The sequence below is a fragment of the Tachyglossus aculeatus genome, chromosome 14 (assembly GCF_015852505.1).
Source record: "Tachyglossus aculeatus isolate mTacAcu1 chromosome 14, mTacAcu1.pri, whole genome shotgun sequence".
Taxonomy (NCBI): Eukaryota; Metazoa; Chordata; class Mammalia; order Monotremata; family Tachyglossidae; genus Tachyglossus; species Tachyglossus aculeatus.
Genome location: NC_052079.1, coordinates 12,052,606 through 12,069,446, shown reverse-complemented (window position 1 = coordinate 12,069,446; position 16,841 = coordinate 12,052,606). Strand labels below are relative to the sequence as shown.

Genomic DNA, 16,841 nt, shown 5'->3' with positions numbered 1-16,841 from the left:
GCTCAATAAATACGACTGAATGAATGAATGAAGGAGGCGGAGGCTCAATCGCTCAATAAATACGAATGAATGAATGAACGGAGGCGGCGCGCACTTGGGGCTGAGGAGGCTCAATCGCTCAATAAATACGATTGAATGAATGAAGGAGGCGGCACGCACGGGGCTGAGGAGGCTCAGTCGCTCAAGAAATATGAATGAATGAATGAATGAAGGAGGCGGAGGCTCAATCGCTCAAGAAATACGAATGAATGAATGAACGGAGGCGGCGCGCACTTGGGGCTGAGGAGGCTCAATCGCTCAATAAATACGATTGAATGAATGAAGGAGGCGGCGCACGCGCGGGGCTGAGGAGGCTCAATCGCTCAATAAATCCAATTGAATGAATGAATGGAGGCGGTGCGCGCGCGGGGCTGAGGAGGCTCAATCGCTCAATACATACGAATGAATGAATGAATGGAGGCGCGCGAGGCGGAGGCTCAATCGCTCAATAAATACGATTGAACGAATGAATGAAGGGGGCGGCGCGCTTGGGACTGGGGAGGCTTAATCGCTCAATAAATACGATTGAATGAATGAACGGAGGCGGCGCTCGCGCGAGGCTGAGGAGGCTCAATCGCTCAATAAATCCGATTGAATGAATGAATGGAGGTGGCACGCGCGCGGGGCTGAGGCTCAATCGCTCAATAAATATGATTGAATGAATGAACGAAGGAGGCGGCGCGCGGGCGGGGCTGCGGGGGCTCAATCGCTCAATAAATACGATTGAACGAATGAATGAAGGAGGAGGTGCGCGGGGCTGAGGAGGCCGAGGAGCAGGCGCGGGGGGCTGAAGAGGCTCAGTCGCTCAATAAATACGATTGATTGAATGAATGAAGGAGGCGACGCGCATGGGGGGGGTCTGTGGAGGCTCAATCGTTCAATAAATACGATTGAATGAATGAATGAAGGAGGCGGCGCGCGGGGGGTCTGTGGAGGCTCAAGCGCTCAATAAATACGATTGAATGAATGAACGAAGGAGGCGGCGGGCGGGGCTGAGGAGGCTCAATCGCTCAATAAATACGATTGAATGAATGAATGAAGGAGGCGCGCGCGCGCGGGGTTGCGGAGGCTCAATCGTTCAATAAATACGATTGATTGAATGAAGGAGGCGGCGCACGCGCGGGGCTGAGGAGGCTCAATCGCTCAACAAATACGACTGAATGAATGAATGAAGGAAGGAGGCGGAGGCTCAATCGCTCAATAAATACGAATGAATGAATGAACGGAGGCAGCGCGCACTTGGGGCTGAGGAGGCTCAATCGCTCAATAAATACGATTGAATGAACGAAGGAGGCGGCGCGTGCGCGGGGCTGAGGAGGCCCAATCGCTCAATAAATACGAATGAATGAATGAAGGAGGTGGCACGCGCGGGGCTGAGGAGGCTCAATCGCTCAAGAAATACGATTGAATGAATGAAGGAGGCGGAGCACGCGCGGGGCTGAGGAGGCTCAATCGCTCAAGAAATACGATTGAATGAATGAAGGAGGCGGCACGCGCGGGGCTGAGGAGGCTCAATCGCTCAAGAAATACGATTGAATGAATGAAGGAGGCGGAGCACGCGCGGGGCTGAGGAGGCTCAATCGCTCAATAAAAACGATTGATTGAATGAACGAAGGAGGCGGCGCGCGCGCGCGGGGCTGCGGAAGCTCAATCGCTCAATAAATACGATTGATTGAACGAAGGAAGCGGCGCGCGCGCGGGGCTGCGGAGGCTCAATCGCTCAATCAATCAATCAATCAATCGTATTTATTGAGCGCTTACTATGTGCAGAGCACTGTACTAAGCGCTTGGGAAGTACAAATTGGCAACACATAGAGACAGTCCCTACCCAACAGTGGGCTCACAGTCTAAAAGGGGGAGACAGAGAACAGAACCAAACATACCAACAAAATAAAATAAGTAGGATAGAAATGTACAAGTAAAATAAATCGAGTAATAAATATGTACAAACATATATCCATATATACAGGTGCTGTGGGGAAGGGAAGGAGGTAAGATGGGGGGGGATGGAGAGGGGGAGAGGAAGGAAGGGGCTCAGTGTGGGAAGGTCTCCTGGAGGAGGTGAGCTCGCAGTAGGGCCTTGAAGGGAGGAAGAGAGCGAGCTGGGCGGATGGGCAGAGGGATTGAGGGAGGACGTGGGCCGGGGGTCGATGGCGGGACAGGGGAGAATGAGGCCTAACGGTGAGGAGATTAGCAGCGGAGGAGCGGAGGACGCGGGCTGGGCTGGAGAAGGAGAGAAGGGAGGTGAAGTAGGAGGGGGCGAGGGGATGGATGGACAGCCTGGAAGCCCAGGGTGAGGAGTTTCTGCCTGATGCGCAGATTGATCGGGAGCCACTGGAGATTTTTGAGGAGGGGAGTGACGTGCCCAGAGCGTTTCTGGACAAAGGCAATCCGGGCAGCAGCATGAAGTATGGATTGAAGTGAGGCGGTTGAATAAATACGGTTGAATGAATGAATGAAGGAGGCGGCCTGCGCGCGGGGCTGAGGAGGCTCAATCGCTCAAGAAATACGATTGATTGAACGAAGGAGGCGGTGCGTGCGCGGGGCTGCGGAGGCTCAATCGCTCAATAAATACGATTGATTGAACGAAGGAGGCGGTGCGTGCGCGGGGCTGCGGAGGCTCAATCGCTCAATAAATACGATTGAATGAAGGAAGGAAGGAGGCGGTGCGCGGGCGGGGCTGAGGAGGAGGCGCGCGCGCGGAGCTGCGGAGGCTCAATCGCTCAAATACGGTTGAATGAATGAAGGAGGCGGCGCGCGCGCGGGGCTGGGGAGGCTCAATCGATCAATAAATGCGAATGAAGGAAGGAGAGAAGGAGGCGGCGCGCGCGCGCGCGGGGGGGGGGCTGCGGAGGCTCAATCGTTCAATAAATACGATTGAATGAATGAAGGAGGCGGCGCGCGCGCGGGGCTGAGGAGGCTCAATCGCTCAAGAAATACGAATGAATGAATGAACGAACGAACGAAGGAGGCGGCGCGGCCCGTGGTCTCGTGGCGCAGGCGCGCTGCGTGGCCCTCCCCTTTCCCCTCCCCCGCCGCGGTGCCCCGGTGTTGCGATGGCGACGGACGCGGGCCCCGGGGGTCCTGGCGCGGGCCCCGGGGGTCCTGGCGCGGGCGCCGGGGGTCCGGGCGGGGCCCCGCGTGCCCGCGCGCTGCTGCAGCAGTGCCTGCGCGCCCGGCTGCGGGGCCCGGGGGAGGGGCGGGCCCGGCCCGGGCCCGGGCCCGGGCCCCGCACCCCCCGCGGGGACCCCCAAACGCCGTGGGTGGAGGTAACGCGGACACCGGCGGCACGACCCCCCGGATCCCCCCGACATCCCTAAGGAACTCCCGAGACCCCCCCCGGACAGCCCCCCGAGATCCCCCCGAGGCCCCCCGACATCCCCCCAGGACCCCCTGGGACCCGCCGACATCCCTCGGGAACCCCTGAGGCCCCCCGACATCCCCAAGGAACTCCCGAGACCCCCCCCCAGACCCCCAGACATAGCCCCCAAGATCCCCCTGAGGACCCCCCGGCATCCCCCCAGGACCCCCTGACATCCCTCGGGAACCCCTGGGACCCCTGAGATCCCCGAGGCCCCCCCCCCCCGACATTCCCCGAGATCCCCCAAGAGACCCCCCGACATCCCCAGGGAACTCCCGGGATCCTCCCGGACCCCCCGAGACCCCCGGACATCTCCCCAAGATCCCCCGGACCCTCCGAGAGTCCCCCGAGATTCCCCCCGACATCCCCCGAGACCCCTGACATCCCTGGGGACCCCCTGATGCCCCCCAGACATCCCCGTGACCTCCGAGACCTCCGGACATCCCCCCAAGACCTCCCGGACCCTCCGAGATCCTCCAAGATCCCCCCGACATCCCCCGAGACCCCTGACATCCCTGGGGACCCCCTGATGCCCCCCAGACATCCCCGTGACCCCCGAGACCTCCGGACATCCCCCCAAGACCTCCCGGACCCTCCGAGATCCTCCAAGATCCCCCCGACATCCCCCGGGACCCCCGGACCCCCTGAGATCCCCCCGACATCCCCCGAGATCCCTGACATCCCCCCAGGACCCCCCGACATCCCTCGGGACCCCCTGATGCCCCCCAGACATCCCCGTGACCTCCGAGACCCCTGGACATCCCCCCCAAGACCCCCCGGACCCTCTGAGATCCTCCAAGATCCCCCTGAGATCCCCCCCGACATCCCCCGAGACCCTCGGGATTCCCCGGGACCCCCCAACATCCCCCCAAGATCCCCCGAGATCCCCCAGGACCGACCCCGGGGTTGGGCGACGCCTCCCGGGCCCAAGCTAGCCCCCCTCCCCATGGTGGGGTGGTTGGACGATCCGGGCATAATAATAATAATAAACAATGGTATTTCGTACGCACTTACTATGTGCCAAGCACTGTTCTAATCGCTGGGGTAGATACAAGTCATCAGGTTGTCCCACGCGGGGCTCACAGTCTTAATCCGTCGTGGGTTCTAATCCCGGCTCTGCCACTTGTCTGCTGTGTGACCTGGGGCAAGTCACTTCACTTCTCTGGGCCTCAGTTACCTCATCTGGAAAGTGGGGGTGAAGACTGTGGGCCCCAACGTGGGACAACCTGATGACCTTGTAACTACCCCAGCGCTTAGAGCAGTGCTTGGCACATAATAAGCACTCAACAAATATCAACATTTATTATGGTTACTATTAATCTCACAGTCTTCATCCCCGTTTTACAGATGAGGTAACTGAGGCCTAGAGAAGTAAAGTGACTTGCCCAAAGTCACACGGTTGACGAGTGGCAGAGTCAGGATTAGAACCCACAACCTCTGACTCCCAAGCCCAGGCTCTTTCCACTGAGCCACGCTGCCTTTCGGTACAAGCTGATCGGGGTGGACTCAGTCCCCGTCCCACATGGGGCTCCCATTTGTTAATCCCCATTTTACAGAAGAAGTAACTGAGGCCCAGAGAAGTGAAGTGACTTGCCCCGGGTCACACAGCAGACGGCAGAGCCAGGATTAGAACCCATGACTCTCCCAAGGCCTGTGCTCTAGCCACTATCTCCCCCGCAGCCAGACTGTGAGCCTGCTGTGGGCAGGGATTGTCTCTATTTGTTGCTAAATTTTACTTTCCAAGCGTTTAGTACAGTGCTCTGCACACAGCAAGTGCTCAACAAATACAATTAAATGAATGTCAATGCCGGGGAGTTTGCTCAACTTGGGCTTTGTGGCAGATCACTTTTGGGGAGTTTTTAATTGTGTTAGGCCTCTATTTAAGAGCTTATTTTATAAACTGAATGCCCTTTGGTAATTTTTCCTAGATTAAGAAGGGAGTGGTGATCTACGTGTGCTTCCTCAAAGGAGCTAATGAAGAAATGCTTCCCAAAATGGGTATGAGTTTCTTTTTATTACGTTTTATTCCTTAAAATTGAAAATGAGCGCAGTGAAGTGAACAACTTGGGACTGGGATGGAATAGGCTTAATTAAGAATCTGCTTGAATTGTGCTTTATAGGCAATCAAGGCTTCTGGGTTGAAATCATGCCACTCACAGTTAGTTCTCAACTATATCCACAGTAGAGAGAACTAGATTAACTAATAACTTTTCTCACTGGTTTCAGAGAAACACCTTCCTTGAGGCTTTGAGTCTATGTAGGATAGATGATTTCATTAGCAAGCTTGGTTGTATTTGGGGCTATGGTAAATACAAAAAGTACATTAGACCTGTTCCTTAGTCTCGGATCTAACCCTGACCCTTGTACATTCAGCAGTAATAAAAGTACATTAGACCTGTTCCTTAGTCTCGGATCTAACCCTGACCCTTGTACATTCAACAGTAATAAAAGTACATTAGACCTGTTCCTTGGTCTCGGATCTAACCCTGACCCTTGTACATTCAGCAGTAATAAAAGTACATTAGACCTGTTCCTTAGTCTCGGATCTAACCCTGACCCTTGTACATTCAACAGTAATAAAAGTACATTAGACCTGTTCCTTGGTCTCGGATCTAACCCTGACCCTTGTACATTCAGCAGTAATAAAAGTACATTAGACCTGTTCCTTAGTCTCGGATCTAACCCTGACCCTTGTACATTCAACAGTAATAAAAGTACATTAGACCTGTTCCTTGGTCTCGGATCTAACCCTGACCCTTGTACATTCAACAGTAAGAAAAGTACATTAGACCCGTTCCTTAGTCTCGGATCTAACCCTGACCCTTGTACATTCAACAGTAATAAAAGTACATTAGACCAATTCCTTAGTCTCAGATCTAACCCTGACCCTTGTACATTCAACAGTAATAAAAGTACATTAGACCAATTCCTTAGTCTCAGATCTAACCCTGACCATTGTACATTCAACAGTAATAAAAGTACATTAGACCTGTTCCTTAGTCTCAGATCTAACCCTGACCCTTGTACATTCAACAGTAATAAAAGTACATTAGACCAATTCCTTAGTCTCAGATCTAACCCTGACCATTGTACATTCAACAGTAATAAAAGTACATTAGACCTGTTCCTTAGTCTCAGATCTAACCCTGACCCTTGTACATTCAACAGAAATAAAAGTACATTAGACCTGTTCCTTAGTCTGGGATCTAACCCTGACCCTTGTACATTCAACAGTAATAAAAGTACATTAGACCTGTCCCTTGCCCTGGGAACTAAACCTGATCCTTGTACATTCAACAGTAATAAAAGTACATTAGACCTGTTCCTTAGTCTCGGATCTAACCCTGACCCTTGTACATTCAACAGTAATAAAAGTACATTAGACCTGTCCCTTGCTCTGGGAACTAAACCTGATCCTTGTACATTCAACAGTAATAAAATATGGTATGTGGGTATTGTAACTGGAAAAGAAATAAAAAATATATTGTGTAAATGACTTGAGTAGGATGGGAATATTCCCCAGGAGAGTGGGAGTAGGAAAGCCAAATCAATCAATCAATCAATCGTATTTATTGAGCGCTTACTATGTGCAGAGCACTGTACTAAGCGCTTGGGAAGCACAAATTGGCAACATATAGAGACAGTCCCTACCCAACAGTGGGCTGACAGTCTAAAAGGGGGAGACAGAGAACAAAACCAAACATACTAACAAAATAAAATAAATAGAATAGATATGTACAAATAAAATAAATAAATGTGAGGTGAGGTGAGAGGCTGTGTTTGGTTTTTTTTTGGCGGGGGCGGGGGGCGGGTATTTGTTAAGCACTTACTATGTGCAAATCACAGTTCTAAGCCCTGGGAAGGATCCAAGGTGATCAGGTTGTCCCATGTGGGGCTCACAATCGTAATCCCCATTCTACAGATGAGGGAACTGAGGCATAGAGAAGTACCCAGCATGGCTCAGTGCCTAGGGCACGGGCTTGGGAGTCAGAGGTGATGAGTTCAAATCCCGGCTCTGCTGCTTGTCAATGTGTGACCTTGGGCAAGTCACTTAACTTCTCTGTGCTTCAGTTACCTCATCTGTAAAACGGGGATTAAGATTGTGAGCCCCACATGGGACAACCTGATCGCCTTGTATCCTCCCCAGCGCTTAGAACAGGGCTTTGCACATAGTAAGTGCTTAACCAATACCAAAATTATTATTATTATCAAGCGGCTTGCCCAAAGACACACAGCTGACAAGCGGCGGAGCCGGGATTTGAACCCGTGACCTCCGACTCCCGAGCCCGGGCTCTTTCCACTGAGCCACGCTGCTTGTCAGTGTGCTTCTCAGCTGCTTCTGTGGTGTTCTTGAGGGATCACTGGGATTGAAAGCAGAAGTCCAGAGGAGGTCCTGAATTCCCTGGCTGGAGTCAGACCGGATTGGAGGGAGAAGGAGCCAAGTTTCCGAGCTGTGAGGTGGCCAGGCTAGGAGGAAAACCCAAAGGTAACTTGGCGGGAGTTTGATACTTGGGCATAGCCCATCAGAACATTTATTCAGGCAAACAGTAGAAAACAGCAATACCATTAAGGCATCGCTTAGTCATTAACCCTCACTGAATCCTCACTTCCCTGTCTAAGCCTTCCCTTCTGCAGTGCCTACACATATATGTATATATGTTTGTACATCATCATCAATCGTATTTATTGAGCGCTTACTATGTGCAGAGCACTGTACTAAGCGCTTGATATTTATTACTTATAAATATGTACTTATATTATATAAATATAAATATTACTTATAAATACTTATAAATAAATATAAAAATTACACATTTATTACTCTATTTTACTTGTACATATCTATTCTATTTATTTTATTTTGTTAGTATGTTTGGTTTTGTTCTCTGTCTCCCCCTTCTATCATCATCATCAATCGTATTTATTGAGCGCTTACTATGTGCAGAGGATTGGCAACATGTAGAGACAGTCCCTACCCAAAATTGGGCTCACAGTCTAAAAGGGAGACAGAGAACAAATCCAAACATACTAACAAAATAAAATAAATAGAATAGATAGGTACAAGTAAAATAAATAAATAAATAGAGTGATAAATCTGTGCAAACATATATACATACATACAGGTGCTGTGGGAAAGGGAAGGAGGTAAGATGGGGGGGATGGAGAGGGGGACGAAGGGGAGAGGAAGGAAGGGGCTCAGTCTGGGAAGGCCGCCTGGAGGAGGTGAGCTCTCAGCAGGGCCTTGAAGGGAGGAAGAGAGCTAGCTAGCTAGCTAGCTTCTAGACTGTGAGCCCACTGTTGGGTAGGGACTGTCTCTATATGTTGCCAACTTGTACTTCCCAAGCACTTAGTACAGTGCTCTGCACACAGTAAGCGCTCAATGAATACGATTGATTGATTGATTGATTGATTGGGATCCGTACTCCTTAAGCATTTTGATATTCTCCACCCCCATCTTGCCTCCTTCCCTTCCCCAAAGCACCTGTATATATGTATATATGTTTGTACATATTTGTTACTCTATTTATTTATTTATTTTACTTGTACATGTCTATTTTATTTTGTTAGTATGTTTGGTTTTGTTCTCTGTCTACCCCTCTTAGACTGTGAGCCCACTGTTGGGTAGGGACTGTGTCTATATAATAATAATAATAATAATAATGATGGCATTTATTAAGCGCTTACTATGTGCAAAGCACTGTTCTAAGCGCTGGGGAGGTTACAAGGTGATCAGGTTGTCCCACGTGGGGCTCACAGTCTCAATCCCCATTTTCCAGATGAGGTAACTGAGGCCCAGAGAAGTTAAGTGACTTGCCCAAAGTTACACAGCTGACAATTGGCGGAGCAGAGGTTTGAACCCATGACCTCTGACTCCAAAGCCCAGGCTCTTCTCCACTGAGCCACGCTGCTTCTCTTGTACATGAGCCCTAATAAAAGGATTTTGCGGCTTGTTGATGCAGGCACATTGTAAATAGTAATCTACTGCCTGGGATTCCATAGGCAGACTCAATCTGCAAGTCTTAATCCCCAATAATGACCTCATAAATAATAGTATGAAGTTGTGCAATTAACTATAGTGAATTTAACGAGGAGAAGAACTCACCTTTAGTGTTGGAGAATAATTACCCCAGTTCTCCTTCAGGAAGCTCCCAGGGATCCTTAGAGCTGTGGGAAAGAGCATTCCCCTCCTCATTTCTCCCCTTCCCCCCAAATCTCCCTGCACGGTCCCCAAAATTCCCACCTGGGAGCAGGAAGACATGTGAATCTCAAATTGTCAAGGAACTTGGAAGCAATGGCTTGGTTTTTTTTTCATTTAATCATATTTATTGAGCGCTTACTGTGTGCAGAGCACTGTACTAAGCGCTTGGGAAGGACAAGTTGGCTTATCATTTCTTGGGAATTTCAGGGGAATTTGTAGATTTAGCCAAGACTTAGGCAGTAGCCGCTGTGTTAATGAGGTTGGTTGTGAGACAGTGAAATCCCCCTCGGTTGCTGTAACAGCCCTTTCAACGTTTTGGGACGTTAAGTATGATAAATGGTCTTCTGCTCCATGTAAATAGTTGAGGTTAATGTGAGTTGAGCAAACCCAACAAGCGCATAGGGTGGAAAGTAATCCTTACAGTGTAACTTGTGCTATACAAGCTGTTCCAATGTGATATGCCTTCGACTACTTTATTACATTCACTGCTGGTGATGAATCTTGAAAACTGGGATTTTGAAAAGCTGTTTCAATTGTCACATCTCACCACAATGGCATAAACTGCGTCTCACCTTCCAGTTTACTCCCCTGTTTTTCATTTGTTCCCTGCAAGAAAATGTATTTAAAACCCAGAAACTATATGATTATAGTCATAAGGGATGCATATTAGGATGCAGACTACTTAAATTTGGAACATTTGCAACAGAGGAGAAAATGACCCTGTAGTTAATGGAGATGCCTGTCCTTGCGAACTTTCCCTGTGCAGCATTATAATCATTTTGGAGGATGTACGTTGATTTACAGTGTTAGGGTCGTGACATTGGGCGGCTTTAAAAATCGTTTTTCTAAGCCTCTCGTGCTGCTTTAGTACCTCTTTTGGATTTAAGGTGTACTTCCTGGAGATTTCACCAGCTCCCATGTCAGAACAGAATGTACCTTGGAGTTTCCACTGTTTCATTCACCCCCATCTTCCACAGACTCCCATGAGGGAATTGTTTAAGATGTCCTGCCAGACTGTTTTTCAGTGTGAAGTAGGCTTATATTTCAGTGTGAAGTAGGCTTATAAAAATCCTCATTTGTCAAATAGCAGTGATCTGCTGTGAAGCTAGACAGGTTGTATTAAGTTCTTCCTGTAAGCAAGCAGAGAGGGAGATGTGCGGATGGGTAAACTGCTTCCTCTCAGTCCTATTGTCGTCCCAAAATTGAGCTTCTACCAGCATAAGCCCAGAGAGCCATTTAGCCGTAGATCCAAATTAGAGTTCCAAGAGCTACAGGTTTTTCCAGGGCAGGACGAGTCGCCGAGGGCCGTGGTGTGTAGTTATCGTCATCATCATCAATCGTATTTACTGAGCGCTTACTGTGTGCAGAGCACTGTACTAAGCGCTTGGGAAGTACAAATTGGCAACATATAGAGACAGTCCCTACCCAACAGTGGGCTCACAGTCTAAAAGGGGGAGTTCTCCTCTTTTAAATAGGGAAAATGGACGGGTCTGACTGATGGAATGGCTAATCAGTTCAGAGTGTCAATCAATCAATCAATCAATCGTATTTATTGAGCGCTTACTATGTGCAGAGCACTGTACTAAGCGCTTGGGAAGTACAGATTGGCAACACATAGAGACAGTCCCTACCCAACAGTGGGCTCACAGTCTAAAAGGGGGAGACAGAGAACAGAACCAAACATACCAACAAAATAAAATAAATAGGATAGAAATGTACAAGTAAAATAAATAAATAAATAAATAAATAGAGTAATAAATATGTACAACCATATATACATATATACAGTGTCAGTGACTAGTTCTCTGAGCCTCATGTGAGACAGGAATTGTGTCCGACCTGATTATTATTAATCTAGCCCAGTGCTCAGTCCAGTGCTTGGCACCTAACAAATGTCGTCGTTGTTATTATTCCCGGAGTGTTCCCCCAGATCTTGATTTCAAGGTAGAATGGGCCCTGGAATTTTCAGAGTTTCCTGGACTCTCCTCTTCCACAGACTCCAGATCAGGGAAGTCAAAGCATCCTGCTAGCCTAGTCTACTCTTCTAAGGGAACAAGGCTCATAAAGCCTCTCAGTGATTTACTTGGGTTAGTGTGGACCCCGGTGGCAGATTTCAAAGGGAGAAAGGCTAGCATTGGGTGTCTCTGGATGAAGGCTGTGGACCAAGGAAATCATGTTTTGTGATTTTGGATGCCTGGGCCAGATTTAGATTGCAAGCTTCTCCATTATATTGTAAACTCCTTGAGGGCAGGGACAGAGTCTTCTCCTTGTAGAGAGCTCTGCACAGAATAATAACTACCCTTAGAGAATTAAGTCCTTCCGTTATGCTGCATGCTGGTCTAATGGTCTGGCATCTAGATCATTCACTCATTCATTCAATCGTATTTATTGAGCACTTACTGTGTGCAGAGCACTGTACTAAGCGCTTGGGAAGTACAAGTTGGCAACATATAGAGACGGTCCCTACCCAACAGTGGGCTCGCAGTCTAGAAGGGGGAGACAGAGAACAAAACAAAACATATTAACAAAATAAATTAAAAAGAAGAAACATGTACAAATAAAATAGAGTAATAAATCCGTACAAACATATATACATATATACAGGTGCTGTGGCGAGGAGAAGGAGGTAAGGCCGGGGGGATGGGGAGGGAGAGGAAGGAGGGGGCTCAGTCTGGGAACAATTTATTGTTGTATTGTACTCTCCCAAGCGCTGAGTACAGTACTCTGTACAAAGTAAGTGCTTAATAAATACGATTGAATGAATGAATGACACGGTCCCTACCCCGTATGGAGCTCACAGTCTGAGAGGAAGGGAGGGCAGGTGTATCCCCATTTCACAGATGAGGACACCGAGACCCAGGGCGGTAAAGTGACTTTCCCAAGTCACTTAGCTAGTCAGTCCGCTCAACTGTAAAATGGGGATTAACAATGTGAGCCCCATCTGGGACATGGGCTGTGTCCAACTTGATTAACTTGTCTCTATCCCAGCACGTAGTAGTGCCTGGCACCTAGTAAATACTTAACAAATCCCATTTAAAAAAAACAAACCCCCCAAATCTTCTGAAACTGTATACCTATAAGGTATTATGTCCTATCAGAGTTGGGAGGCGACCCTGATGTGACCAGATTTTTCCAATCTGCCATCCTGGTCAGAGGCCAAACCAAATATCATCATCAATCATCAATCGTATTTATTGAGCGCTTACTGTGTGCAGAGCACTGTACTAAGCGCTTGGGATGTACAAATTGGCAACATATAGAGACAGTCCCTACCCAACAGTGGGCTCACAGTCTGCAAGGTGCACTGTGGTCTCACTTAAGAAACCTGAGGGGGGGGACATTTTTGGAAATGTGCATAGCACCTGTTGTGCTCTGAAAGATAATACACCAGAATAGCATCTGGTAAATACGATGAATAATTGAAAACTTCAAGTCGTTGGGTTTGTCCTTTTCAGTTTTGAAGCATTAAAAAGAAGTTGTTCGTGTTTTGTTTTTCCAGTTAGCACGCTCTTAAATGTGAAATTAAGTGAGTCTGAAAATGGCCAGCACGTGTCTGTACTGGATCTGCCCGGCGACATTCTCATCGTCCCGCAAGCCACACTGGGTGGGAAAGTAAAGGGAAGAGGCGTACAGTACCACTGCAATTTGGGCAAAGAGGAAGGGCTGGGGCTGTATTCTCAGTTCGTGGATCTCTGTGAGAAAGAGGTGACCTCAAACAGCAAGTGTGCCGAGGCCGGGGTCACGGTCCAACACGGCATCTATGGGAACAGGCAGGTGCTGAAACTGGACACCAACGGACCGTACACGCACTTGATTGAGTTTTAAGAAATAAAAGCGAGTTTGCCTATCCTTGTTTCCCAATGATTAGATCACTTGAAAAATGACTTTCCCCTATCTTGTAGGGTGTTCACAGAAACCGTTTTCATCTCAGTTTTGCCACCGACTAAATACTCCCATGTCTGAGTTTCTCCACTGTAGAAATTAAACAGTGGTGCTGATATTTGCTATTGACTTCATCGGTACTTTTTGGTAAAGTTCCTTGAGATTCTTGTAACAAAGGCTCTGTACATTTCAGTTGTTAGAATAATAGAAATGTGCTGAGTGGAACACAGCTATAAAATCTGTAAATGCCCAAGCCCTCTCCCAAGTATTTTTATGCCTCCGTATACACATTCCAAGTTTTGTGAATAAGAAAAACTACAGTAAGATCTCATTACCCACTGTTGGGTAGGGACTGTCTCTATGTGTTGCCAATCTGTACTTCCCAAGCGCTTAGTACAGTGCTCTGCACATAGTAAGCGCTCAATAAATACGATTGATTGATTGACTGATTATAATGAAGTACTGATCTGAATGAAGATTCCCCTTCTTCCAAAACAGAGGAATAGACCAAACATAGAGGGGTCCAAACAATCCAGTTTGGGTGGGTGAGTGGGGGAACAGTAATTGGGAGAGGAATTACTCTCCTTAAGCAAATTTTGCCTTTTCGATTGAGATAGTGAGAGGCAGACCTGAAAACACTATGAAGGTCCTGCGTTCGTGCAGTAAGGAACGATCTGTGCATTCAGGTAATGCAGAAGAGAGTATCGTCCATCTTCAAAGCCACGTGCGTGCAAGTCAGATGATCTCACCATCAGTAGCGCCATCCTTGAAAAATAAGGAAGGATTTGGGGACCATCAGAGCATTTTGGGGACTGAATCTTTCAAATTTTCATGTACTATAAGTACAAATTCAGCAGCAAATGTATTTATTAAACAGTGTAATCATCTGATTTCTGTGCTCCATAAAACAATGTAGCTCTGAAAAGCCCCTGGTCTTCAACCCATTTCACTATAATGACGTTTTACTATATTGACAGGAACATCAGAAAGTCAACATAGCTAAAAATGTGGTCATTCATTCATTCATTCATTCAATCATATTTATTGAGCACTTACTGTGTGCAGAGTGCTTGGAAAATACAATTCGTCAACAGAGTCGTTTATTGACATGCTTTGTTCTTTTAATTTCTGATCAAAAGATGTTTCTTGTGGTGAGAGAACATAGATTTTTGGATATTTGAATTAGACTTTGAAGTGTCCCAAGTTATATAACGGAACAAACTCTATGTAACTAGAATTCATGTACTGTAAAACATATAGATGATTTTTCCAGCTAATTTTTTTCCATTTAACAAAATAACCAAGTGGTAAAGCGTCTGGAGCACAACTTCAGTCAATCAGTCAATCAATCAATGGTATTTATTGAGCACTTACTATGTGCAGAGCACTGTACTAAGCGCTTGAGAGAGTTCGATACAGCAGAATTAGCAGACATGTCCTCTGCCTATAACAAGCTTACAGTCTAGATGGGGAGACAGACGTTAATGTGAATAAATGATTTATAATATGTGATTTAAAGATATATACATATATTCAAGAAAGTATAAGTAGTGCACCCCTAATTCCAGTCTTCAGTTTTGGATAGCAACCCTCTTCGTGAACATAGTGGTAATTGTAAGAATATTTCAACAAGTGTGTCATTCCTGCCGTACAGAAGAAGAAAGGGAAGGATTTCTATCCAAATTATTTGGAAACCAATCCATATTGTTTGTTAATTCCTTTTTTATGTGAGTTAAGCTCCCAGCAGATGTTGCTTTTTCTAATATATAGTAGTGCTTAAATAAAAACTTCAAGGTAATGGGCCATAGCTGTTCAGTTCTCTTGAAGTTAATAGCTTTAAGAAACCCAAACCTAATTTTAGGAAACATTTCTTAGGTGACAGAGGTGGGGTAAGTTGTTTTTCACTGTTAAAAAAGGGAAGATGTAAAAAAAAAATTTGAATAAAGACAATTCATGACTTTTGGTCTGTAAGTTTTTAATAGCTAAAGGAATTCTGTTTCCTCCACACCCTAGCTGCACTACTCTATTTTAGTCCCTAAAGGATCAATAATTGGCTTGGAAATGAGCTCGTTACTTTAGCTTTCACTTCACTGATTCCTGGTGCATTCTGTGAAATGTAATAAACAATTCATAAATGGGCGGCCCAAATTTTCACAAAGTCCCTGCCGGGGGCGGATATACATCTCAAACGAGCCTCTGCATCATCTCACTCTCAATAATTTTGATTTTCTGTCTGGGAAGAAGTGCCGACTCACAGCTCTAACCTGCCATTACGTAGATCCGACAACGGTCTCTTTTAAAAAAGTGCGTGAGGGACGTGTTGCGGGGGGAAAAGGTCTAGAGTGAAAAGAGTTATAAAAAAGTTAGTTACGCAGAGAATCGGGGAAATGAGCCACGTGATCTGAGGGTCCTGTCGGTTTTCTTGACAGTCTCTGAATGTCAGAGCTGAGGCCTGTATTCCGTTTTGGGCTGCTTCCCGAGAACGGTGTCTGCTCCAACTTGCCACCTGAGCCGGACCAGTTTGATCCTTCTGTGCTTTGAATGGATAGAGTTGGATCTACTTTGGTGTGGAAGCGCTTAGTACAAGCGCTTAGTACAGTGCTCTGCACATAGTAAGCGCTCAATAAATACGATTGATTGATTGATTGATTGATTGGAATCCATTGGTGATAACATCCACACCATTATCAGCATAGTATCGATTGATCAATTCCCGTGATCCAAGCACCACACTGGAACCTTTTTGGAAATATGTACAAATCTAAGACATAGTTTCTGTCATCCGCACACATTTAGCCCAACAATAAGTTGAGTAGCAACCAGAATAAAACCCATCTCCTCCAAACCGTAAGCTCGCTGTGGGCAGGGAAGGGGACTGTTGTACTCTCAAGCGCTCTGCATGTAGTAAGCGCTCAACAGATACCATTGATTGATCCCAAATCATCTTCCCATTAAGTGTCAAAGCACTGCTAAATACTGGAATAGATACGAGATAATCACATTCAACACAGTATTCAAAATCACTTGCACTCAGAATTGGGACGCTATATCAAGTCTTTACACAGGATGCAAAGGTGTCTCTAGTGAGGATAAACTTTACCCACTGAGAATCGGTTGGCCAAGCCAACGCAGATTAAACCTTCCTTCACCCTGTGCGTAGGTTTTGCTCAGTCTGGCCTTTCCTGAACTCACAGGCTTGCATTTTGGGACTCTTGGTCTCACAAAACTTACTGAAGCCTCTCTTTGAAGTCAAGGCTGCTCTATAGTCAGAACTAGATCATCATCAATCGTATTTATTGAGCGCTTACTATGTGCAGAGCACTGTACTAAGCGCTTGGGAAGTACAAATTGGCAACATAT

The 16,841-nt window shown here is 47.0% G+C and overlaps 1 protein-coding gene across 1 annotated transcript; it reads left to right on the top strand.

Annotated features, from left to right (window-relative positions):
* Positions 1-3,250: 3,250 nt before the first annotated feature.
* On the top strand, positions 3,251-13,445 carry DTD2 (D-aminoacyl-tRNA deacylase 2). Its single transcript, XM_038756681.1, has 3 exons — positions 3,251-3,308; positions 5,329-5,398; positions 13,099-13,445. The coding sequence occupies exons 2-3, from the start codon at positions 5,383-5,385 to the stop codon at positions 13,422-13,424; spliced, it is 342 nt and encodes a 113-aa protein (XP_038612609.1). The 5' UTR covers positions 3,251-3,308; positions 5,329-5,382; the 3' UTR covers positions 13,425-13,445.
* The last annotated feature ends 3,396 nt before the right edge of the window (positions 13,446-16,841 follow it).